This window comes from Haplochromis burtoni, unplaced genomic scaffold (assembly GCF_018398535.1).
Source record: "Haplochromis burtoni strain Fernald_Lab_line unplaced genomic scaffold, NCSU_Asbu1 Contig_80, whole genome shotgun sequence".
NCBI lineage: Eukaryota > Metazoa > Chordata > Actinopteri > Cichliformes > Cichlidae > Haplochromis > Haplochromis burtoni.
The window spans coordinates 434,088-459,409 of record NW_024582441.1 but is presented as its reverse complement, the minus strand read 5'-3'; the positions used below and the strand labels follow the sequence as shown (position 1 = coordinate 459,409).

Below are 25,322 nucleotides of genomic sequence, written 5' to 3'. Positions count from 1 at the left end.
AATTTCTTTAATCTCAACATTAATAGTCGCGGACATGACTTACATTCTCTTTTCTCCGCCATGAGGTACTTTCATGTTTTAAAGGCTTACTGAACTGCACACTAACAAAACACACACTGATGACTTCACTTGAATTTTTTTCTGATAGAAACTCTTTTCTGTCTAGTCTCTTGTAACTCAGCTCCGATTTACTTTTTCTTGTCGTTTCCATATTCATTGCCAACAGCTATGTTCTCATTGGAGGCTATCAGGTATTATCAGTATAACAAACTCACTTCATGACACTTTGGCTGCCACATTTACGTCATTAGTCTGTTTACTTTGTGTCTACTTTAATTAGAGCGAAAGTATTATCTTGATTGTCTTAGGTGTTGTTTCAGACCAACATAGCATGTGTAAAGGAGACTTCATGAGTTATGCACACATATAAGAAACACACATAAACACCAGAGATGAAAGCAGCATGCACTTATCGTATTTAGGACATGTATTTCCCTGTATGATAATCAATAATTCATTTTTTATGTTTAAACTATAATTTGCTAACTGGATTAGTCAAGCCCCGCCCTCTCCTACACAAGCCAGAGAATAGCCAATTACCCCCGTCTTCATCCTATAAGGGTGACGGTCAACTGACTTACCCCTTCTCTACAGAACAATCCCTGACATGTGATCTCTACTCTTGTTTGGGCTAATTGCTAGAGCCAGAACGAGCAAGGATTTGTAGCTACTCTTGAGATGTTTTTCCACTCGGGGGAGAGAGTGCGTAAAAATATCGGTAACATGGGCGTTTGGCATCTTAGATTAATTATGATTCTGTCAGAACTTAATAAAGAAGTTTTAACATTGCTTTGCAACATTAAATCTGTATTTCTTTCACAGGCAGGAACACATGCACATACAGTAACATAAACAATGAAAACTCAAAGGTTTATTTGTATCAGAAAATAACATGACTATAAATATCCACAATTAGGTCAGTGACAACCTCCTACTTGGCAGCATTATATGGTATTAATGGGCTGTATCAAGTGTCGCATGTGTTACAGCACTGACCTGTGAAACGTCAGTACTGACGTATTCTATAAATCTGCAACACTTAATGTGTCAATGAAGGATCAGCCTTATTAATTACTATCTACATTTGGTAACAGATCTCTGAAACAAGGTTGTCTTGAAGTTAACCTTTTATAACTTGAATTTGTGTTGACCTATAGTTCTGTTTTAATATAGACAGGCTCAGGATTGAAATTCCCCAATAACATTTCAAAGTTGAGTACGAGTATAAAGTTTGAGATGTAAGAGCACTGAGAAAATAATTCGAGAAATAGGAATGCCAAACAGGAAAACGTTTAAAGGAAAAAAAAAAACAATCTTAGTCCAAACAGTGCCTTGGTGGGGGTGGGACGCAACTCAAATCTTAAGACTGAAAGCAAGAGGAAAGGAGGAAGGGAGTTGTTTCCAGATAAATATCTGGTAATGGCTCATAATGACGCGTAATGACAGATGACAGCTTCCTACTAAACACAAGGAAAGAGGGGAACAAACATACTGTGACGGAAGTCTTGATGATTGCGTCCACAATTTTGCAAGGCCTCGAGTAGGTGATGTATTTCAGAAAAGCACTTTGCCGCTGGCGCCCATTTCTACACCCACTGTCCAGAGAGAAGTCAGGAGTGCCTTTAGTGTCTAATCATAGAGAGTTTCATATTTAAAAGATACTTACTTTAAGACTTTATTTAAGGACCTTCACTTTTATAAAGTTTCCTCTGACGTCTAAGCTCCTGGATCAAGACTGAGGTAAGAAATGTTACACTTAAAATGTAAAAAAAAAAGAAAAAAAATGGACTTTTTTGGCTGTCTAAAATTACAAATATTAACAATTCATTTGGCTTTCTAGAATAAAAAGCTTTTATATCCTAATATTCAGGTCCACTCAATTAAAAAAGTAAAGAGTTACAGTTACAAATACTGGTAGAAAACCTGACGTGACAAACGCGTGTGTGAAAGGTTGTTTCGATTATCAGATTAAAACAATGTCCAATCTTTAAAAAAAGTGTGTACTGAGCTAGTTTACATTTAATTCACTGAGCCTGCAGTGAATTGATCGATGCATATTATACTTTACAGCCACAAAATACACATAGGTCATCAGTTAAGGCTTTTTCATGAAATGTGTATAATATGTATGGCTATCATTATAAAATACAGATCCTATAAGCTTTGGACGCTTTCTTCTGGTTGCCTGCCTAAACAGGTTCAGTTATTTCAAGGAAAGCTCAAACACACTGATGGGAATTTGACACAGTATATAATTATACAAAGTTTATACCGACAGCTTGGGATGATTTATTTTAAACTTGAAGCTGCATAACTGATACCAGACATGAAAGCAAAGTGGGGGGGTTTCTAATCAAGACTATGTGTGATATCGTAGAAAGAAGAGAGAAGCTGCATGTAAAAAGCCCTCTTGGCCATCTACCAAGCAATAAAAACAGACCATGGCGTCCAAAATGGAAACCCTTGATCCTTCAACTTTATCAGATGTCACCTCTACTGTGAGATACGGGTCTAAATCGGAAACCGTGACCTTACCAGGAGGAGTTGTGTCAGTGGCGGGCGTCACTGTGGTTACTGGAGGCGTTGAACTGTCTTGTGGATCCTGCATGCTAGCTTTTGGATTTTGGGGAACTCTCATCGGCTTCAGCTGCCTGGCTGTGGGGCTGTGGGACCAGCTGAACTTCTATAAAGGGGGAACCTCTCATTTGCTGGGACTGGGGCTTGTGATACTGGCCCTCAGTTTTGTGATGGTGGTGGGTGTGGCAACATTTCACCTCCTAACCAAGAGAAAAAGACAGATGACGAAAGAAGTGAGACAGCATGGGAAAGAAGTTCTTATAGAGAGTGGTAGGGTAATAAAAAAAGTCACAGTATAAACAGTGTTTAATGACAGACATTAAGGAAAAAAGATCTCTGATCTTTTAGAAATAAATTATCACCATTCCAACCCAACTCTGTACCACTACTTATTAGGTATCTTTAATCTAAATAATGTAGAAATGCAATTATTCAGTTTTGAGGCATTTTATTTCAACTTACAGTCATTAAAATTTTACACACTAATATTGTAGTTTTGTATTCTAATTGAGCCGTGTAGGCTGGCAAAGTTCTTCTTAATGATCAACATATGTTATTGCTTATGCTTATGACTTGTTGCTTTGTAAATCTAAAAAAAAAGCAGTGAAAATGAGTTTCGTCTTGAGCAGTGGTTCATGTCACATTGATAATAATAAGCCAATAATGTAACACTATTCGACTACATTATGCACATTGTGCTACTTACACTTAATTAAAATTATGAATATAAATGTTTAATCCCACTAATTATTTTCCTTATAATGGTTTTTTTTTTCACTCCTGCAGCTTGTAATGTGTGCACAGAGCATAAACAGAATGCAATAATTGGACTGGGTAAAATGTGAGAGAATCAAAAAAAGGAAGAGAGAGACAGAATACAGGACATTGCTCATTTTAACCTAGTGGCTCCCATGCATGCAGATACCTTTTAGGTTTTGTATTTGCACCCAAACTTGATATTAAAAACTCAGCAGGACAACATCTTTATAGAAACACTGGTTAGTGAGGATAACCCAAAGCCTTTCACAATGTTGCTGGGATAACAGAGACCTTCCTGTCTACGTATCTTTTAGGATCAGATATGGGGATTATCCTGAGCTACATTATCCTTAGTATTTTGCCTTTTATGATTTTTTTTTTTAACTTTAAGCACCACAAATGTCATTTGAGGGTTTAGTTAAAGTTACTAGAAACCAGACAAATTTACAAATCACAGTGAGCATGATTCATAAAAGTGCAGACCAACAGAAGTAAGGTAGACTATAAAAAGCACTGGAGTTACTAATACACAGAAAAAAAGTTGTTAATTCTTTTTTGGGAGTCTCAGGAGTGTGTGTGACAATAAAATACTAAATATAATTTTAAATTGTATATTATTTTTCTAAGATTTGTGTTTACTGGGGTCCTTTATTTTGTATTTTTGGTCATATCATATTTGATTTTATTGAGCTTTCCTGCTTGATTTGTAATTTTTTGTTGTAGGTTATGTTTAATGTTTTGGCTACTGTAACGAGAATAAATAAAGTACAAAATAAATGTTATATTTCAGACCTGTGCTTCTCATGTGATGTGCCCATATGTCTTTGCTGCTCACTGACCTGAAAAGGAAAAAAAAAGTGAAAGAGAAACTATATCACCAGTAAGACCCACAGAAGTTAGCTAGACAGGGACAGTTAAGCTAACTTAATAAAGTGCAAAACAAAGTTTAGAAAATTTATTTAATATCACAAATAACATTAAAAAATAAACAAAAGCAATGAAATACTTGATATCCAACAATGCAATTCAGGTTGTTTTTATCAATATTTTATTTAGTCAAAGAAAATGACCAGATCGTGGGAATTTCATGGAACACAAAGTCACATAGTCATTTTGTTTTAGTCAACTCTAAAATTTGCAATTTGATGAATTATTCAACTAATTATTTTAATCCTGTAGAGCTAGCTAGGAGGCTAGCACAATTAAAAATGTTTGTATAGTAACACTCTGACTATCTTCTGACAAAAAGAGGGACAGGACTTCGGATATTAGGTTTCTGTGACTGTCTAACGTGAGAGTTTAAATGTATTGTTAATTTTTTGCTGAATTTACCTTGTAAAATATCATTTACCTGTTAAGGTTCATGGAGCAGGCATTTTAAAGTGAAGGTAGCTGCATGATGGACATCCTGCAGATAGGATTCATGATCATCCAGGTATAGTATAATACTTTACAAAAATAAAAAAAGGAAGGACAAAACTCTGAAAGACTTTGTTTTGGTTTCCGTAGCTTATTGTCATTGACACTGAGGAAGTGTAACGTTCTTTTATGCTTGTAAAAGCAAATGTAAAAAAGTTGTGAGAAAACAAAAACAGCAAAACAAACAAAAATAACAAAGCTCTAACCACATACAATGAACATGAAATGTACTGAGGGACCAATACTGCCCAAAATACTGACTTAACTGATTTACCTTCATTTTCCCTTTAGTTTTGTTACATAAGAACAATGTTTAAAGTTACATTTAATAAAATCGACTCCAATTAACTGTACCCGATTGATATACATTCAAGTTAAGCACATTTTCCTTAAACATTAAGTATTTGAATTATTATTCTTTTTTTGTCTTTTTTTTTAGAATATCGCCATCTAGTGGAAGGAAAACTAACTGTACTTTATCCTAAGACAATTCTAGCTTTTGCAAGTTTGCAGTAGTTTTACTTTAGTTTCGTCGGTGTAATATTAAACACGTTTGCATGATTGTTTTCCCCCATCTCACTAGGAAAGAGATCCCTGCACAAATATCCCTTAAAGACACTTCATCTCTTTCGACTTTTTAATTTGACTTCACATTTGTAATGTTTTTATTTTAATGATTCGCTCACAAACATTGCGGTAAACTGTTCCAACCACTTGTGGCAACATGGGAAAAGAGATTAAGCTGTTCTCAGGAATGTAAGGTATTTCGACAGGTTTCGGATTCGAACGTGCTTTCCTCAGATCACCTGACAGTCCGCTGCAAACTCCTTGGTCACGTGTCGTCGCGCAAGTTTCAGGAAACCGTTTTTTTCCTCCTCTCGAAAACAAAACTAACAATGTCCCGCCCATTTTACCGTCCATTGGTTAGAGCAAACAGTTACAGCGCTCGCATTGGTCAATCTGAGGACATGTCTGCGCACGTCAAATTCGAGCAACACCCCCTTCTTTAAACTCGTTTATGTGTAATTGATATCGTCCCGAAGAAAAAGACGGCTGGAGTTTCCTTATTTTGGGCCAGTAAAATGAAAGTTGTGAGGAAGTCAGGCGCTGAGGTAAGTTTGTAAAACGGCAGCCGAACAACTGAAGAAACACGGCTTTATTTTTGGCTAGATTTCAACTTTGTGAACCTACTGCTAACGAACTCTCAAGGTGTCCACTGTCAGGCTTCTTACTTATTTATACAGTATGCCGATTCGAGTCTGTTAGGTCTAGTAATGCTTACCGAGAGTATTAATAATTAGAGTAAGGAGTCGAATAATAAAACCTATCGCTGTCATAGTCTGTCATGTTTGCTTAGTTGGTGCTATTTGTGGAGCTTTTAAAAACACACACAGGAGGTCACTTGGTCTGCATGCTATGGTATTATCCTCATTAGATCCATATAAATAATTAACAGAAAGCCTCACCGTACTGAGGTGAAATGTCAGCAGTTTGAAGCACACAACTCGACTTTAAAGTCAAATATGAAGTATGTGATTCTTCGCTCTATTTGCTAGTTCACAGAACATAGTTGTGTCTTGTGCTATAGCCTGGAAAACCAAGGAAACGGACAACATCACATTAGGTATCTATAGTTTAGTTGTGATTTATAAGGGTTTTTTAATTATTATTGATCCCAAGGTTGAACTACTGGGGAAACTATTATAGATTAAGATCAATTTATTTGGTGTGAAAGCAGACGTTTTAGCTGAGTAAAAGTGCAAAACAAAGCGTTTAAAAATAGAAAATACACCAAAATCAGGAAATAGCTTCCTTTTCTTATTTCTTTTAATATTTAATTGATCAAAACCTAATAGCCTGCTTCATGGTCTCAAAAAAGTTCAAAGAATCATACCAGAATACAAGAAAACCAAATGATTGTGTTGTGTCACTTCCAAGGTTATAGTAATGCTGAAAAGGGAAAATGGCCAAAACAGCTGACAGTGCACTTCCAGTTAAATCATCTCTGAAGAAAGTGACATGACCTTTTCCTCCCTTTTTTCTGTAGGATGGACTCTAAAACACCTCCAGACATCAGATAAACCTCTACAGAAAGGGAAGTCTTCGAGGATGCTGCTGTATGAATGAACATGTGGAGAATGGGAGGTGCTAGTGTTGGGAGAAAGGTTAAGAACCTAGACAAACGAGTTGTTAGTGAGAAACTGTAACACACCATCGACTCACAGATCTGTTTGCTTTTGGTTTTGAGCTTTTGGCAACTGTGTTGCAGCAGAGGTAGCGAGAAAAAAAAAGAAAAAAATCTTTGGCTGATGGAGTACAGTGAGAGAGTGCTTTGTGGGACCGGGGAGGTGGAGCCGGACCCAAACATTGTGAGTGAAGAGGCAGGAAAGCTGTATTCAGAATTACAGGTAAGAATGAGAACAATATGTTATGTTGATCTGGGTGGAAATATTATTTACATGTGGTCACAGATACCTGTTTTCTCTCTCTGCTGCTTTACTCTATCACAGACTGTTATTGAGATCCATGGTGAAAGCGTGGTGGAGTCTCTGGTACCCATATTTGTGTGGGTACTGGAGGGCCTGGCCAGCTGCAAAGCACAGCTGAGAGACAGGGAGGAAGAGGCTGAGAGGGAGAAAGCTGAACGAGAAGAGCTGCTCGAGCGATATCATGCAGAGAAAACACTGAGGAAAGAAAGTCAAGAGGTGAGTCATGATACTGTGAAGGTGTGCTATTGCAGGTTTTATTGTAAAAGCAGGCATTTCACTGTTCAAATCTTTTTCTTTTCTTAAGAGGTATCTTGAGTTGGATGACCAAATTGAACAGGAGAGGAGAGCCATGAGGGGCAGGGAAAAGGAGCGAGAACGGCGAGAGAGAGATCTAGAGAAGAAAGCAAGACAACAAGCTGATCAGTGTGCGTATTTGAATATTTACCAGCAACAGTAATGTCACTGGTATTGTTTTGACCCTGTACGTCGGTCTCTGTTGATAAAATATGTTTCTGGAAACCTCTACTTCAGTAGAAGCTACTGCAAAGGCAATTTGAGGATTTTTAGCTGGTGTTCATATGTCTGTGGACAGATACTGTCAACATGACAGCAGCACAACTGTACAGGCGTATTGAGATCAAAATAAAGTCTTAGATGCATGCAGTAATGACTACTCGGGGGTTATAATTTTAACATGTTAATCGGGTTTGTGGGGCTCTCATGCACAGTTTTCTCCAGGACGTTTAGTTGTTTGGTTTCATTTCTGTTTTTTTCTTTTGAGTTTATCCTGTCTTTGCTGTGTACAAAGAGTCACGCACAATGAGGTTGGCAGCAGATTGTGTGGGTTTGCCATCCAGGGGTGACATGGTGGTGCAGCCTGCAAGTTCTTCCTGTGACTCTGTGGATTCTCTCCGGGTGTTCTGGGTTCCTCCCACAGTCCAAAGATACGCATGTTAGCTTAAATGCTGATTTGAAATTGCCCGTAGGTGTTTGAATAGTTGTTTGTCTCTATATGTGACCCCTGTGACAGACTGGTGACTTATACAGGGTTTATCTTGCCTCTCACCCCATGACAGAAGGAATAGGCTGCACCCCCTCCCCCTTATGACTATGAATTGGATGAACTAAAGAAGGTGGATTGATGGACATTTGAATATGGTTTGCACAATGGAATAGGCTTGTATTCATGATTTGGGAGGTTTAAAGGCCACATCAGTCCCTCCTTTCTGTGTTTCTCTAGCCATTTCGAGACAATTTCTTCAGTAGAGGACATTGCCCTGAAATAAATCACATTACACAAAAATAAATGTGAAGGTGCAAAGTTTTCCCACAGAGCACAATTTTCACTTCAAATGTCAGTGGTTTAAAAGTTGTGGCTTACTGGTGTGTATCAGGAATAAATGCCAAAGAGCAACTCAAGTCTAGTTTTAGGTGTCTAGACTGTATTCTGTTCTTACATGCCTTCTGTTTTCTTGCAGTGGTGGCCTTGGAGGAACAGAAGGCAAATCTCAGCAGAGAACTGAGCGCACTGAGAAATACCCACAACAAGGTCAGATATTTTTGGTTAACCTCCATGCGTATGCTCAGTAACCACTGTCTTATTCTTAAGTCGTCAGGTTTCTTACATGTAGCTGATGTTCTTTTCTTTTCTTTTTTTTTAGTTGGCCCTGACATATCGGGAACTTTTGGAAAAGAGGAAGGAGTCTGAAAGAGATTCTCCTTTAAGGTTCTTTTCAACATTATGCTAAAACACATTTGCTATTCTGCATAAAGTATCACACAGGAAGACTTTAAGTAGCAGCAGCCTTATTGTGAATCGTGTTGTAGCCATGCGCAAAATGAAAAACTCTCAGCTTGCTGTAATATTAAACTAAATGTTGAATGCTTCTGGCATTTCTGACAGCAGGTTGGTGGTATTTCTTTGTTTGAAAGGGATATCAAGTACAGTGTATACCACATGTGACTGAAAATGAAAACCTGAAGCTACTTTGTAGCGTTAACTTCAGCTTTTTAGTTGCATTTGGCAAGATACTCGCAAATTCTCTACCTTTATTGTTGTTAAATGCAATATTTGTGGAAAGTGATTAGTGAAAGATTATTAACTAGGATTTTTTTTTTTAAAGTCACAGGATATATTTTAGAAACACCGTTGCAAGAACATGGTGAAAAATAAGAGGATTTAAAAAAGCATAAACTGAGTTGTTGCATTTAGGAATCATGTGCGTTCCAGGAATGCTGACTTTCCGTCACATCAGGTCTTGCCAGAACCCAGTGTTACTGAAAAGGTAAATGGCTTTGCACCTAAAATGACCATCTTCCAAATTTCTAATTCGAGATTTTGCCAAAGATGTAGCTTACGTGTTCTGTTTTGTTTTGTTTTTTTTCTTTTACAGATGATTAAAAGACCACATTCAAAGTCTGGTCCCCCCTGTTTGGAAGATCTCATGGCCAAGAAAGAAAAACAGGTCGATAGAGCTGCAAAGCCTTCCACAAATCAGTTTGTCATTGACATCATAAACTCCACTCCTGAGTTGGCACATTTTAATGGCTGTGTAAATGCAAGGTACTAACCTGAAAGCATTAACTGATTTATTTCAGCTTTATATTTATTAACTAAGCCAACATTTACTTGAATTCATCTGCTCGCACACATATTGTATCAACCACCTCCAAATTTTTCAGCACCCCAGTTAAACCTGACACTGAAGAACCTTTAAAAGGTGAGCTGGAGACCAGCTTCAAGGACGAGATGAATGAGTTGGGGCAGAGCAAAGTAGAAGAAGAAGAAAAAGGAGAAGAGGCGGACAAAAAGGATGAGGGAGAGGAGGGAGAGGAGGTAGAGGACGAGGATAGTATAGAGTGGGAGCTCCGCAACACTGACTCTGTATTCTCTGAACTGTCTGAGCTGAGCCGCGATTATGTGGAGAGTGTAGACCGAGGGGCCAGTGTCAGAGGTAAATGCAAGTTTGTTTGTTTTTTGTTAAGATCTGCATTCCTGAGTTGCTTTTTTGAGTTTTAAAGAAATAAACGTCACAAACATAGAATCTTTGCTGCTTCTTTGAAACACAAAGTGATCCGAGACAAAAGAAGTGACAGAAAGTTGGTATCCAAAAATAATCAGGCTCTGTTGGGAGACTATTTATACTCTACTTACGGTATATTAAGTTCAAGTATGTGTTCTACAAAGTTTTACTTCCCCTTTTCCTATTCTACAAAATCTCATGTCCTGATTTCTTCTTAAACATGAATGCAGGTTAAATAGTCCTTAATACAGGTTAGAAATGTATTAATTTCAGTACTTGTCTGTTTGCATGTGCATTCACGCAGTTTAATTTTTTTGTGTGTGTTTTTAGGCAGCGTAGACCAGTCTGAGGAGATTCTTTCTCAGTATGAGGAACTGAAAGTCACCCAGTGAGTCCTCAGTTTATTTTCTATGACTAGTCTATTGTGATTTGTTGAGGACATGGGGAGTTTCCAAACACTTGGATTTCTTACTTCGCTAAATACCAACAGAAAGCTTTGTATTATCTAATATGATTAACCACTGTTTTTCTTTTCCACCATAATTCTGAGCTTTATATCTGATGCTATGCTTCCTTTTTCTCAGTGAATTGGTTGAAACTGCTCGTAAGACTTTGATATCTCGGGTAGTGGAGCTGACAGATGAGCGTTCAGCTCTTAAACTGGAAGTGGAAACTCTTCGGGAAACACTCTCCCGATTGGAGGGGCGGGTGAAGGAGAAGGAGGAGGAAACTAAGAGGTGAAGAGGATCATTCAGCTGTTCAATAAATAACCTGCTCATTGTTGTTATTACATACACATTCTGACAATAATCTCGCCCTTTATTTTACAGACTTCGGAAAGAACTGGAAACTTGTCAGTCTGAGGATTCTGATGTAAGCTGTGATGTACTATCTGTAGGTGTAGTCTTCACTGCCTTTCTAGCTGCTCATAGATGGTTTGATGGATTAATTTATTTTCCCCTTCAGGTGTCTCAGCCAGCATCCATGCGTAACTTTTCCCGTTCTGAAATGGCTCGCGTGGTCATGGAGAAGAACCAGTATAAGCAGCGTCTGTTTGAACTGCAGGAGGCGGTTAGACGCAGTCAGACACTCAGGTAACTTTTGTGCCTTTCTTGAAGATTTAAAAAAATTGTTACATTTGAGAATCTGCTGTGTGATTACAACAACTCGTGTAACATCAGTGGCTCAAATCTTTGCCTCCAACCTCATCTATTACTTTTTCTTTAGAGCAACAAAGGAGGAGAGATTTTCAGAAGAAAGAAGGTCAAGTGTTTGGAGAAAGTAAGTAAATCTGTCTTTGAAAATAATTTACGACTTGTTACACACCCATCCTCCTGTACCTTAAGATGATGTTGAAGCTCTTATAACCCAAACAGAGGTGGGTTGGTGCAAGCCGCATGATCTGATATCTGAGCTGACATCTTCATAACAGTGTTAGTCCAGGATCATCATTGCAGCTGTGCAGTCACATTGGCTGAGCATTCAGCTAGCAGTTGCCAAGAAGTGCAGAAAACAACACGAGATGAGAACCATTACATAAAAGTGAAAAGGAGTCCGTTAAAATGCAGGAGAGGGACAAATGTTTTGGTGTTGTGGTGTTACTAAATGCACCTGGCATTAGGTGGGCTTAAATTAAGAAGTGTATATTTGTTCATGGTTAAAATACTTAGAATTGTTCATTTTTTCTTCAATTAAAGATTCAACCGCTTCTTTGGCCGGTCCAAGGAACCATTAGTTTCACCTCCTGCTTCCATATCAGCTCTGCGACCTTCCCCATCACTCACTCGCACTGCTCTGGGCTCTCCACAACCACCAACCATCAGTCGAACTCAGGCTGAGTAAGCATCTGTCTCTTAATAAGTTACTCTTGCTTATGTGTTTTTCAGCAATTGTGTGCAAAGATTTAGACAAAATGCAAGTGAGAAAAATAGAGATTGGATCTGAGTGAGGTCTTCTCTGAACTACAGAGTCTGGCCTAGCTGATTACCTCATTGTCAATAAATATTTTTCATTCACGGTTGGGGTTCAGCTACTTGCTAATGCAAGTGAAATAAGAATCAGACATGAAAAATTATCCGTTCCCTTTATATCTGTGGGAAATTCATAAGCACGCTTCACAAGACAGCCTAAGAATATCTCAGAATTTTAAGCGATAAGCTGGAAACATTGGATGAAAATCATAAATAGACACTTTCTATTTGTATACAACAAGTGTTTGCCTCGGCCACAGGAGAGGTCACTAAGTACTGAAACAGGAGTGTCCAAACTCTTACACCGGCCTCGGGTACTTCTTTCCACTTTCCAAATTATTAAGTAAATGAAATGCAAGATACTAACAGCGAAGGCTCTGTGTCCTACTGTGGCTCTATTTATTTCACTTAAAAAAATAAAACGTATTTAATGTGAAGCTGATAAATGCCAGAATCATTTTGTCTAGGTCTGCTTCTCCTGCTGCTCTTTCACCACGTGTCAGGAAGAGGGAAATCTACAGAGAAATTCGCTCCCAGATTTGGGGAACTCTGGGAAAGCGGCAGTTACATGGCTGGAGCCTGCCACTAGCAAACACACAGGTAGTAGAACCACATTTCTATATACAAATAAATAGTGACGTGCTATAGAGAATAAATAGGAAACAGTGGAATAAAAAGCTTCCTGTTGCTGTTATTGAGTCTATATAGTTAAAATAGTTACTATTTTCATTGTTTTACTATACCAATAAAAAAAAAAATGTCTGGCTTTCATTCAAGACTTTTTTTTTGCACAATATGGAAATTTACTGTGCAGATCACTATACAAGCAATACTCCGGTAAAAATATTGTTAATTACTGTAGGACTCCAGTGAACCAGTACCAGAGCCTAAAGACGTGCCTGTTCTAATGCAGCTCAGACTGCTGGATCACAAAGAATCGACTGCCAAGGTAAATGTCACTCAAAGGAGGCTTATTTTCTGTGCAGAAGTCTTGAACTACCCCACTGGATGTCACTCAGTGGTTTCGGGGACCTTTTTTTTTTTTTTTAAAAATGGATGGAAATATGAACCCAGAAAAGTACCACAAGATTTTGATCCACCATGTCATACGATCTGGAAAGTGTCTAATTGGCAATACCCTCATTTTTCAACATGTCCATGGTCCCACACATACGGTAAATGCAGCCAATTTCTTTTATTTATTGGTTCCGGAACCTTTTTTTTTTTTTTTTAAAAAATGGATGGAAATATGAACCCAGAAAAGTACCACAAGATTTTGATCCACCATGTCATACGATCTGGAAAGTGTCTAATTGGCAATACCTTCATTTTTCAACATGACCATGGTCCCAAACATACACATTGGCCTCACCAGAGCCCGGGCCACAACATTATTGAAGGGGTGCATGGGATCATCTTGACAGAGAACAGAAGAAAAGGCAGCTGTCATCTAAAGAAGAGCCTTGAAGGTCCTTCAATATGCCTGGAGAACTATTCCTGAAGACTACTACCCAGTTTCCTTGCAAAATGTAAAGAAATTAAGGGTGGCTCAAAACTTTTGCACAGCACTGTTTAATGCACAAGATAAATGTTTTTTGTTTTTAACCATGAATTCAAAGCTACTTCTGTTCCCTTCAGCTTAAGTGTGCAGTCGCAGTCCCATCTGAGATCTCTGGCGAAGCCACAGTAAGTTTGTCATAATCCTAGTTAAGAAGCAGCTACAGTCATCCTCTAATTATGATCACCCAACCATGACTAACACTTGTCGAGGCACAAATTGGTTCATGCCATTCATCTTTTCAAACTTCATATCCACCCCTTTTCTGCCAGTGTTCTGTGTGGGTAGTTTCTGGCCCTGCCTCCTGCAGTGATATTACAGTGATTGATCCAGCACGCTCCAACACAGTTCTGGATCAGTTCAGCCTCCCTCCCACAGCTCCTGCCCTCTGCATCTGTGCTGTGCCTCCCATAGGTCAGTGCTGGTACAATGGGCTGCAGCAGCTGCCCACAGATGACTTGTCGAGTGTATTCTGTACTTCTATTATCCCCTGTTACCGTGCTGTTTTACTGGAAACGCTTGGAAATCAACATTGCTTACTTAGCTCTGACAGGGCCTGTCTGTCTTGTTATTTAAGGTAACACTGCAGGAACTGTGTGGATTGGAACTCAGGAAGGAAGGTAGTGCCAGCTGAATAAGCAGTTTATGTCAGTAAATATCATCTAAATAATTCAAAGACTTTTTTGTCTGTTAGTTTATCACAGACTGCCTCTTCTTCCATTGGCTCCTTTCTCCCATTGTCCTTCTCTCACAGTATACTGGTGCATTTGGCCTCTGCTGGCAGAAGGCTCTGTCTGCGGTCTGTATCCCTCTGTGAGAGTGTTCATTCTCTCACGTGAGTTCTGTCCATTTGCATTTGGATGTTGTAACACGAGATGAGTTACCTTGAAGTCTCTAAGCAGAATTGAAAACAATCTACTTTGTGTTGACTCGCTCTCACAGGTATTCACAGGGTCAGGTCATTGCTGGTTTAGGTGATGGGACTTTGGCTTTTTTCTCACACAGTACAGGTAATGGATTTGTTTCAAACTTACATCCAGCTGTCTCGGCTAATTAATTTCTTCATTTTGTTTGATTTGCATAAGTGAGTGAAATGAATAATGATGCAATGAGTCGTGTGATTAATAGATGGCTGGAATCTGCAGTCACACTCTTTGATGCCTCTTGGATCAAATCCTGTGCAGCCCATTCGTTGTTGCCTTGCAAAAGGCGGCCGCTTGTGGGTGGGATACTGGAACAAAATCTACGTGGTAGACACTGAAAGCAAGAAGGTGGAGGTAAGAAACAGAGGAAATTGATACCTATTATTGTTTATTGTGTCTCATTCTTACCATATCTTTAACTCACTCTCTTTATTCCTTATCCTACTTTACAGCAAACATTCTCAGTCTCTGAGCGCAGTGAACAGCAGGTTCGGTTTCTGTGCGCTGGTGGAAGTGGAGTTTGGACTTCCTGCCGACTGGACCCAATCCTCAGGCTGTTTGACTGGTCCACAGGACGGCCACTACAGGAAGTTGACTTTGCAGCTTTGGTCACTAAAACATTAGGTAGTCGAACCGTTTTTGTTTGTTTTTTTTGTTTTTCTTACAATACATATACCTGTATGTATGACTTAAGTGTTGTTACTGAGCAGCTACTAGAGCAAAAAAAATCATTTGATGGACTACAGTAATGGGAACATTTATTACTATCATTTCTTATTTGGTAACTGGGGAAAAAAAAGTAATACATCTCTTTAAATTTTGCTTCCAAAGAGCCAGACTTTGTTGTACTTTTTTAATCAGTCTTGAGCAATAGTTTTTCTGAAGGCTTTCTGAAGATATTTCTCTTTGGACATTGGCTATTTGAAAGGCTAAATGTGCCAAATTACACATAAACTGAACTGAAAATCAGTGGCAACAGGTCCTATGTAGTAATGAACTCTCTTAGAAGCTTTCTTGTAATTTGTCGCCATATAAGGTGGTCACACCAAATATTGACTTTGAAGCTTGTACACTTTTTTGCCTTATGTACAATATTTCCATGTATGTACGTTTCAATAGATTGATGCCCCTTTTCCCCATTTTCTGAAGAAAATATAAAGCAATAAGGGATGCAGAGTACTGTGTGTATATTTTATTCATTATTTTTGTTTTACATACATTTTGTTTTGTAACCGACCACTTTAACTTTAATCTCACAGCTTTGCTAACCAGTTTTCTCTCTCTCTCCACAGGCCAGCCCTTCCTGACACTCTCACCTCTCCAGATCTCCTCTCTCACTGTTATCTGTGGCCGTTTGTGGGTGGGCACAGGAGGTGGTGCCATTTTCTCCATCCCTTTGTCCATAAGTATGTTTAGCTTAAGAATGCCTGGAACTTAAAGTTATTTGGCCATAAATGGTCTCTATGTACTATTAACCATATTACGAACGCTCTGCAGCTTCAGAGGATGTTTCCATCCCTTATTGCTCCACTGCATCTGCCCAGCTGTGTTACCATGGACATAGACAAGTTGTCAGATTCATCATTGCTGCACCCGGTAAGAGTTAGATAGGCATTACATGTAACTTCTTAACAATTAAGTGAGACGCTTCAGATTGCACATGCATGTTATTTTTTGTGTTTGAGTGACCACAAAAAAATGTTTGTGCCTGTCAGGTTGTTTGATCACCAATCCTGGCAGCAGCCATGTCACTACTGCTCAGCTTATCCTCAGTGGAGGAGAGGGCTACATCAACTTTCGAATTGGTAAGCTGAAGAATAATAAAACTGTACTTAAGTCTGTCTCATCCATTGCATCATTTGTGCACTACTTGGTCTATTTAAAGGCTGACAAAGTCCTCTTTGTTTCCAGGAGATGATGCAAGCGATGACTCGGAAGAGGTGTCCCAAGCCACGCCACAGCGAGCTGAACGTAGTCACATGATCATCTGGCAGACTCCCACACCACCTGTGCCTAACCCTGCACTCTGAGCTTTTTCATCTCACACGTCCTTTCCTTCAGCGCAGTGCTGGTACCCAATCTAGAAGCAACACCAACTAAACATATTGCTGTACCTGAAGTTCGAACCACTGATGTCAGCAGCTGTGTGAGAGTGTGAGAGGGACTAATGCAAGAAATTCTTCTGACTCAGTTTATCCCAACTTAGCCCAGGTTTAAACCTGCTGGAATTCTGGCAGCTCTCTTGTTCCCTCAGCACCAGCACTGCATTGATGGAAAGGAGGTAACTGTTCCATGCTTCTCACCTATGATGAAGATGGAGCAGACTCAACAAAGCATTGAAACGGGTCTTTCGTGGAACTGAATGAACCAACATCTTAGTGTGGTAGCAATAAAATACCATTTAAAGATATGAATCATACTTGTTTACCTCATTCATATATATATATATATTGTACATATCGTACATATCTTTTGATATCTAATTATCCTAATGGATGGTGAAACCTTCCCATGTGCCTTCATCTCATTTTATATCACTGCTGTATAACTGGTCAGTAATTCAGCTCCCTGGTGGTTAATAGATCAATACCTTTGCCCTAAAAATCAATGCAGTATTGCTGACTGTCAACTGAATTATACATTTTTCCTTTGCTTGGTGGGGAAAAAAATGTAGAGAGCAGTCGTGCATGCATCAAAAACATATAAGCTGGTGATGTGGTTTCTCTCGTAGCTGCTGTGTACATACTTTGTTGTTAATTGTGAACTGGAGACAGAATTTTGGTCTCGCACCATAAACACAATCAGACATTTTATTGTCTTATTAAAGCTCCATCTTTTGTGATGTATATTTTTGGGTATTCCTGCCATGAGTGTTAACTCAATTTCTACCTGTTCACAGTGCTTGAGGTGTCTGTATTGAAAATATATCCGATATCCCCTCGCTTAAAGGAACAACTTCAGAAGCTGTTGTTAAAAATGTTTTATTTTCTCAATTGGCTGTTTGCTTGACGTCTTCCTTTGGATGTTATGCAATTCTTTTAATTTCAGTTATGTTTGGATTTCTGTTCTTGTTTTCCTTGTAAAATAAGGGAGATAAAATCTTTCAAATGTCCTTTGCAGTATTTATATGCAGTTTGTGCACACATGTTGATGTCGTAGCGGCTCTGTATCCTTCTTTGAAATTATGTTTTGACTCAACCTTGTGCAAATATGATTAACAGCTGAAGGCATTTTAATAACAATAATGTACAATCCTTAGCTTTGAGTGATTCTGCTGCCATAATCTGGTCCAGCAATATGACACAAGTAAATGAATGAATAATTTTCAATTAGCACTGTGAGACAATGTTGCAGATTCATGTCTTCAACCTCTATAAATTATTCCTTTTATATATTAAGTAAAGATGAAACAAACATAGTTTTCCTTATAGAAAATAGCACAACAGATCGTTTTTAAGTAAATGAGGTGGTGTCAGCAAAGGAAGTATTTGTAAAGAGTCAAACAGTAATGACACTCCTTTGCCTCAGGCAGTCTGGCCTGCTGCCTAAATAAGGACAGCCCAAGTCAGTTAGTCTTTGGTCCAGTGAGGCTTCTCTACCTACGATGGACTGCTTTGGGTCCTGGGCAGCCGTATCCTGCGACTCAGGTTGCGGGCAAGTCTGTCCACAGCTCCACCCACAACTCCACCAAGCTCTATTTTGGAGGTTAGACCCTCAATGTTTCCACTGTACCACATGACCCAGCCTGCTAGGGAAAACAGCACCAGCAGAGCTCCCGAGTACACCAGCAGATCCCCAAAGTCTTGACCTTTGATCTCCAGTGGGGCAAAGACCCCCAGCAGCAGGGATATCACACCGAGCAGGTCCATCAGCACAGCAAACACCAGAGCCAGCTTACAGTGGGACAACCCATCATACTTCGGTGCCATTACTGCACTGAAAGAGAGAGGGAGGGAAGCTTGTTCCTTTAACATATCAGCTTTTATATCTTTTGACTCCATTGTTAAAAATAGATACATAAAATATTTAAACAAAGTCATATTTACAACATATCATTGGGGCGGCCGTGGCTCAGGGGGTTGGGAAGCGTATCTGTAACCGGAAGGTCGCCGGTTCGATCCCTGGGCTCTCTGTCCTGGTCGTTGTGTCCTTGGGCAAGACACTTTACCCTACCTACCTCCTACTGGTGTTGGCCAGAGGGGCCGATGGCGCGATATGGCAGCCTCGCTTCTGTCAGTCTGCCCCAGGGCAGCTGTGGCTACAACCGTAGCTGCCTCCACCAGTGTGTGAATGTGAGAGTGACTGAATAGTGGCATTGTAAAGCGCTTTGGGTGCCTTGAAAAGCGCTATATCAATCCACTCCATTATTATTGTTATTATTAAATTACTTACGAGTTTAATTTGTCAGCAAACTTAAGCTAACATATAAAAAAATGGGTGCTGGTATATATAGAATATATTTCTGACTAATCTTGACCTCTTAACTGTTTGTGTGTGTGTGTGTGTGTGTGTGTGTGTGTGTGTGTAAAAATGGGAGTAATGTTGATAGCACTGTTTACACCGGCCATGCCACACTTATAACACCTGTGGATGCGCCTTTAACGCCTTTTACAAACAGATTTTACTGTTTACATGAGCTAAAAAAACAACAACATTTTACTAAACAAAAAACACACAAACTCAAAACAGAACACTTACCCCCTTCTGCGTTGTTGAGTACTTAAAAGTCAAATGTTTCTGCGCTTTTGTTGTCCTTCCGCATACAGTTTGTCAGAAGCGACCAATAGACAAAGCTGAAACCTGACACCTCGTCACCTGTTCAACCTGTCCTGTAGTTTTCCTACACCAGAGAAAAAACAATGAAATGTTTCGAAACAAGTGAGTGGAAAAGTTACGGTATTTTATTTTTGTTTTGTACAAGTAACATTTTGTCAAGAAACATGAGTTTAAAAGTAAAAGGTTTCCCAAATATCTTCAAATAATATATACATTTTATATAAATATACCTAAACGTTTATATTTACTTATATATTTAACTATACACACGCATTAAATACCGTCGTTCAAAAAACCCCAACACTTTTCCTAAAATAAAAGTATCTGCAGCGGGCGGTCATCCGGAAGTGACGTCAGAGTCTCGGTAGAAAAAAAAACCCCGATAATTGTTATTGTTAGCTTGTTAGCTAGCCGACGAACTGGTGAAATGGAGATATGACGGAGTTATAACGTCTTATTACATGTGCAAGACTAAGTTATTACAAACATAAAGTGGTATGTAACAGTTTCTGCAGATGATATTCGTAACTCGGGGATTTTAACAATGTGAGAGTGAAATCATTAAACTTGAGGGTGCAGAAAGAAATGGATTGTAATTTTATATTGTAGCTAATTTTTTGTGCTAATATTACAGGACGCTAACATAGGGCTCTCTTCTGAGCGCCGTAGCAGGGCGCTACAAACTTATGTTTGAGTAATACAATCAGTTTCACTGTTTTAATTTCTAATTGCATGGGAGAGAGCTGTGTGATAAAATTAGCTATGCTTTGTAGGCTCACTGCGTATGCATAAAGCACAACACCCCCACGTTGTGAAAGGTTTCCGGTGAGCTGTAGCTGTTTAGATAAATGTGAGCACATCATCGCTAAATGTAACAAAGTCACTGAAGACACCTTTTAAACTGTGCACTAAGCAAAGGTTTGTCTGTGGTGTGAGATGGAGGACGGAAACAGGAATGATGCTGCGTCCACATCCAAGAGCCACGCAGGCTCACTCCACCTGCAGAGTAAGAATTCGAAGTGGTCCCAGCACATATGGCCGTCCTGTCTTTGGGTCAAGCATGATAATTAATTTGTTTAAGTTGTCTCTTCTCAGCGCCAAAAAATGAGGACGCCTATGAAATTTCCATCCCCTATGAGGAGGGCAACTTTGAGCAGCAGGGATTTTTTAACCAGAGTGATCAAAATTTTGATGGTGAACATCCGCATCAATACTTTAAATCTACTCTACAATAACTTAATTCCATACACACAATCTCTTGATGTGCATTATTAGTTATTGGCCAGACTAACTATCCATCGATACTCTTCAGAGTCACCGTCATCTGCTGGACCATCTCCAGTCAACAATTCCTACATGGTGATCACCAACCTGCGGACCCAGCTGCAGATCTCTCTGGAGAAAAACTCTTGGCTTCAGAAAAGAATTGAGGACTTGGAAGAGGAGAGGGACTTCCTCCGTTGCCAGCTGGACCGCTTCATCTTTTCCACAAAGAGCCAAGGACAGGAGCAGAGTCAGAGCCAATACAGTAATGGTGAGGACAGGGGGCAGGTGTGAGTTAATAACACATCCAACAGTTTTACCCGTGGTTAATCCATGTAGGGGACTGGCAGCTATCCTATCTGTCACTGGGGGAGAAGATGGGTTCATTAATGTTAGTTGGTCAACGAGAAACTGATTTTTTAGCAAGTCTATTAGAATCAAAAATAATTTTTTATCTCTTGTTATTTTTTTCTCTTAAGGATATGAATCAAGACGATTTAACTGGAGGGCAAGAAGAGAGGAAGATCGTCCTGCTGGTAAAAATTTGAAAAGTCATAATTAGACATACCCAAACAGCCTGTTAATGTTATACTTTATTTCATATATTTGGGCTTAGCTTGCAGATTCTCAGGTTTCCTTCTTTTTGTAGAACAACAGAAGACCGACTCTCAGCATTTCCCCTCACGTCACTTTATGCAGCGAAGGCCTGGTCCTCCAACTATGGTGACTTCGAAAAACCACGTGTCCAGTCCATTGACCAATCAGCTTGCATCTATGAATGCTCTCTTCAACTCCACACAATCCCAAGCCATTCTGCAAGGCCATAGCCATAGTACTTCCAGTACAGCCAGTGGCAGCAGTGGCAACAGTAGCAGTGCTGCAAGGTCATCCATGAATGAAATGAGTGGGCATAGCAACGTAGGTCCAGGTAATATACATGACACGGCATAAAGCTTTGAATCACCGTAATTAACTGAATGCAATCAGTGCTTTATACATGTTGTCTTTTAACTATTGGGTTTAGTTAAATAGAACATTTTTATCTCGTCAGATTCCCTTTCACTATTGGGAGAATCAGATGAGTATCTTGAGCAGGATAGCTACATTGAGGAGGAGGAAATGATATCAGGGGAAGATGTGATGTCAGACGCCATTAACAGCAACAGACAGTTAAAAAGAAGGCGGGTCTTCAGACCTCCAAGAGAGCGACAAAGAGGTGAGGAAGGGAAAATCTCAACATTGCAGTGTCCTTAATACTGACTGTATATAAAAAGCTGGACATGGCTTTTGGGTGTTGTTGACTGATTAACAAAACATAAAGACAGAGCAGAGCAGGAGCAAACTAACTGAAACCAAGAGGTGATTAAAACAACAAAACACACAACATGAAGTGCAACAAATCACAAAACTGATAGCAAATCACAAAAGCCTTGGGTCCAAGACCGAGGGACTACGATACTGGGTGTCTTAAACCTGTGTTCTTTCTAATGACCAGCAGGCTGCAACTCCTGGTTGAAAAAATTTAACCCATAAAAAGAATACACTTGATTCCTGATGAGCTGATAGTTTCAATCGTTAGTTTCTAATCTTGTTTAATACAGCATTAGGTTAATTCTGTAAAATGTGGTCCCATTTAAAATACAATAGATGATAAAATGTAGTTATGATTTAGTGTGTGGATGCCTTTTGACGTACAAGTCGCTACCTGTGGTGTGAGTGTGCACTGCCCTCTCTTTCTCAGTCAGATTTGTGACATCTGGCCACAAAAATGTCAAGTTAATGGTTAAAAATAGCATTTCACAAACTGCTGTGTTACATCCTGGCTGTTTAATCTGTCTTTTACATACTATGGTCATGAGTTACCACAATGCTCATGAGATTGTAGCTGACTCACCTGTGTGTTTTTCTTCTTCAGTGAAAGATGCTGCTGGAGTGCTTTTCCGTTACAAGAAGATCCTACTTACATACCAGCGACTAAAAAATATGTCCAAAGCCTTCCAAATTCATGGCGTTGACCGCAACACAGTCGCGTCTACCACGCCCATTGCTGAGCTGCTGCTAGTCGCCCCAGAGAAGGTGGCAGAGGTGGGGGAGTTCGATCCATCCAAGGAGAAGCTGCTGGATTATGCCCGGCGCTGCTACACTGCCCTGGATGAAGAGACACTTAACAGAGTCCAAGCCCTGAAGAAGAATAACCTGCTTCTGCCCATCTCCTACAGGTTCAGACACTAAGGAAAGAAAGAGAGAATAATGGGAGATCTCTCTAAACAACAACTGTGGTTTGAGTAGTAAAAGGAAAGGCAGTTAGGTTCTGCTGGCTAGCTCACTCCCAAGAAACAATATTAAGATCATTTTATTGTTATTATTTATTATTATTTTGCTATCTCAGCAATCTGGTTGTGGCCATGTAACCTGGGACAAACCCTTCACATGTTACTTTTACAAACATCCTACACATTTGTTGTTTGTCCTTCGACAAATCTTCACTGCAGTGGGTATTGAGGATGTGGGGGTGCCTGCTGCAGACAGAAAGAAAAAAAAACACGCTTCTGTTGTTGAGGCCAGGAGGGTATGTCTGTGTGATCCAGATTTGGTGAAAAACAATGTGTCTTTACCAGGATTATAGAGGAGACTGCTTTTTCCAGTACTTAAATGAGCGTCTTTAGCTTACCTCATTTAGGGCTCAGCCTTTATTGTGCAGAGCTGCACTGTTGTTTCCTTTTCTGTTTACAAAATCTGAATCAGCTAGAGGTTACGGGTTCAGTGTTATACTGTCACGATCATTTTGCAGCATGAATGAACACTTGGTAGATTTCAGAGGCAGGTGGAGTTTCAGGGAATGCATTCCTTCTAAACCAGCCAACTATGGCATAAAGCTTTGGTGGATCTGACCTTGGAACAAATTAGAATATCTAAACCGCTTAGGTATGGTAAACATCAATAATAGGGTCATAAATGGCCACTCTGTCATGTTAGTCATTAAAATATCTTGGTTGCTTAAGGGTTAGTAATAATAGTAATATGACTTCCAGCTGCTCTTGTGTCTGCATTACTCTGTTGTTTCACTGAGGAGTGCACCAATCCTTTTTTGTACATGACCTGCACTAAATTACAGTAGATGTCATTTCTTATGCTTCTGATACTGAGGCTTCTGTAATGCATTGTGACACTAACACATTTTTGTAAAATACGGTTTTGGAGCCTTTAAAATGATTATTACTATACTGGTTTTCTGTAACATTGTGTAACTTTTGGTTCCTTGTGAAAAATTGTGAAACATTTTTACAGTGTCACTTACAACTTTAGCAAAAGCAGCTTTCTCATGATGACAAAAGATGTTTTATTCCTTCTCAATGCTTTCTCGATGCCGCTGCAAGTGCATGTTAAAGAGATTTTCAGTGAGCTGTAGTTTATAGGGATCTTTTACATTTCAAAGTGGCACACACATTGACTATAATGTACAGTAATGTATAGTGTGTGTTCCAGTGAAGTGAGACAGTAAGTTCTGTTAGAATAAAACAGACTAAGTTACAGTGGAATACTGTGACCTCATATCTCAATAACCTGTTTTCCTAACAGTGATAAGTACTCCAATTTGTGGAACTCAAGCCATTTTAGTGTTTGGTTGTGGAGCTAAAGAGCAGACAGTGAATCTGCTGCAGAGCCTTTTAAAGGTCATACCAGTGTGCAGTGTTTAAACAATGTAACGTATTATTCACCTAATGTATAGTAAGACTCAGAATTCATTACAGCATAGATTTCATACGAAAATGTAGATTTATTTGTCTGTAAAATTGCACAGCTCCACTGTTTATGACTCATGAACTCTACTGTTAAAACATAATACTAATTAAAAGATTTCATTTCTGACAAGTAGTGCGAACTTCTAATTGTATTTCTACTTTAATGGATTTGTTGCATTGCTGGTGCTGGGTAAGATGTGAGGAGACGTCAGGTTACAATAAATAGGTGATAAAATGTCTTAGTAAGTTATTGTGGTACCACCAGATACCAGACCAGCTTCTATGTCTCAGAGATTCGACTGAAGGGATGGAGGATAATTTTTCCAAATATATTTCCTCATTTTTACTGCTTTGATACTGTCCAACATGTCAGTCCAAAAAGTTCCAAATTGATGTTTAAATGGGTGAAAACGGGTGAGTGTGATTGTCAAAGCTCACAGTGCTGTGAAAAAGTGTTTCCCTCTTCTTCGGTTCTTAGTTTTTTGCACATTTGTCAGACTTGTGTGTTTTAGATCATTAAAAATGTTTTAATACTAGCCAAAGACAACCCAAGTAAATACAATATTTCATTTATTAAGGGGAAAAAGCTATCCAAACCTACCTTGCCTTGTGGGAAAAAGAAAGTAATTGCACTCTAAAGCCAAGAACTGGGGCGACCGTGGCTCAGGGGGTTGGGAATCGCATCTGTAACCGGAAGGTCGCCGGTTCGATCCTTGGGTCTGTCCTGGTCGCTGTGTTCCTGGGCAAGACACTTTACCCTAC

At 39.3% G+C, this 25,322-nt stretch overlaps 2 protein-coding genes and 1 long non-coding RNA gene across 7 annotated transcripts; 2 read left to right on the top strand and 1 right to left on the bottom strand.

The window, feature by feature from the left end:
* The first annotated feature begins 5,791 nt into the window (after positions 1–5,791).
* Positions 5,792–17,188, top strand: si:dkey-17m8.1 (C-Jun-amino-terminal kinase-interacting protein 4). 2 transcript variants are annotated; one of them, XM_005925299.3, is made up of 28 exons: positions 5,792–5,927; positions 6,863–7,223; positions 7,326–7,520; positions 7,609–7,729; positions 8,783–8,853; positions 8,966–9,030; positions 9,535–9,589; positions 9,698–9,867; positions 9,987–10,258; positions 10,658–10,715; positions 10,912–11,064; positions 11,158–11,200; positions 11,294–11,421; positions 11,555–11,608; positions 12,025–12,165; positions 12,765–12,897; positions 13,160–13,246; positions 13,936–13,983; positions 14,128–14,269; positions 14,433–14,475; positions 14,610–14,690; positions 14,798–14,865; positions 14,984–15,132; positions 15,231–15,402; positions 16,071–16,184; positions 16,276–16,374; positions 16,494–16,583; positions 16,690–17,188. In XM_005925299.3, the coding sequence occupies exons 2-28, from the start codon at positions 7,125–7,127 to the stop codon at positions 16,806–16,808; spliced, it is 2,970 nt and encodes a 989-aa protein (XP_005925361.1). In that variant the 5' UTR covers positions 5,792–5,927; positions 6,863–7,124; the 3' UTR covers positions 16,809–17,188. The 2 variants fall into 2 exon arrangements, with proteins under 2 accessions (XP_005925361.1, XP_014190009.1); XM_014334523.2 differs by having other exon boundaries at positions 9,517–9,589.
* Positions 17,189–17,778: 590 nt separating this feature from the next.
* LOC102304258 lies at positions 17,779–19,913 on the bottom strand. The gene is made up of 3 exons (XR_315967.3): positions 19,836–19,913; positions 19,477–19,618; positions 17,779–18,714 (listed from the first exon to the last, which is right to left on the bottom strand). It is a non-coding gene; the product is annotated as an uncharacterized LOC102304258 (long non-coding RNA).
* A 13-nt stretch (positions 19,914–19,926) lies between these two features.
* On the top strand, positions 19,927–24,690 carry LOC102304456 (coiled-coil domain-containing protein 106). Of its 4 annotated transcripts, none has more exons than XM_005925310.1 (8): positions 19,927–20,049; positions 20,491–20,560; positions 20,650–20,748; positions 20,867–21,088; positions 21,297–21,353; positions 21,467–21,745; positions 21,869–22,033; positions 22,733–24,690. In XM_005925310.1, the coding sequence occupies exons 2-8, from the start codon at positions 20,491–20,493 to the stop codon at positions 23,047–23,049; spliced, it is 1,209 nt and encodes a 402-aa protein (XP_005925372.1). In that variant the 5' UTR covers positions 19,927–20,049; the 3' UTR covers positions 23,050–24,690. The 4 variants fall into 4 exon arrangements, with proteins under 4 accessions (XP_005925372.1, XP_005925370.1, XP_005925371.1 ...); XM_005925308.2 differs by having other exon boundaries at positions 19,934–20,049; positions 20,468–20,560; XM_005925309.3 differs by having other exon boundaries at positions 19,942–20,049; positions 20,473–20,560.
* The last annotated feature ends 632 nt before the right edge of the window (positions 24,691–25,322 follow it).

Coding starts and splice junctions, on each gene's coding strand:
- si:dkey-17m8.1 (XM_014334523.2), top strand. CDS start 7,125: ATGGAGTACAGTGAGAGAGTGCTTTGTGGGACCGGGGAGGTGGAGCCG. Junction 13,247..13,935: donor ACAAAGAATCGACTGCCAAG/GTAAATGTCACT, acceptor TGTTCCCTTCAG/CTTAAGTGTGCAGTCGCAGT. Junction 14,691..14,797: donor GAGAGTGTTCATTCTCTCAC/GTGAGTTCTGTC, acceptor TCGCTCTCACAG/GTATTCACAGGGTCAGGTCA.
- LOC102304456 (XM_005925310.1), top strand. CDS start 20,491: ATGGAGGACGGAAACAGGAATGATGCTGCGTCCACATCCAAGAGCCAC. Junction 21,354..21,466: donor AGAGGAAGATCGTCCTGCTG/GTAAAAATTTGA, acceptor TTCTTTTTGTAG/AACAACAGAAGACCGACTCT. Junction 22,034..22,732: donor TCCAAGAGAGCGACAAAGAG/GTGAGGAAGGGA, acceptor TTTCTTCTTCAG/TGAAAGATGCTGCTGGAGTG.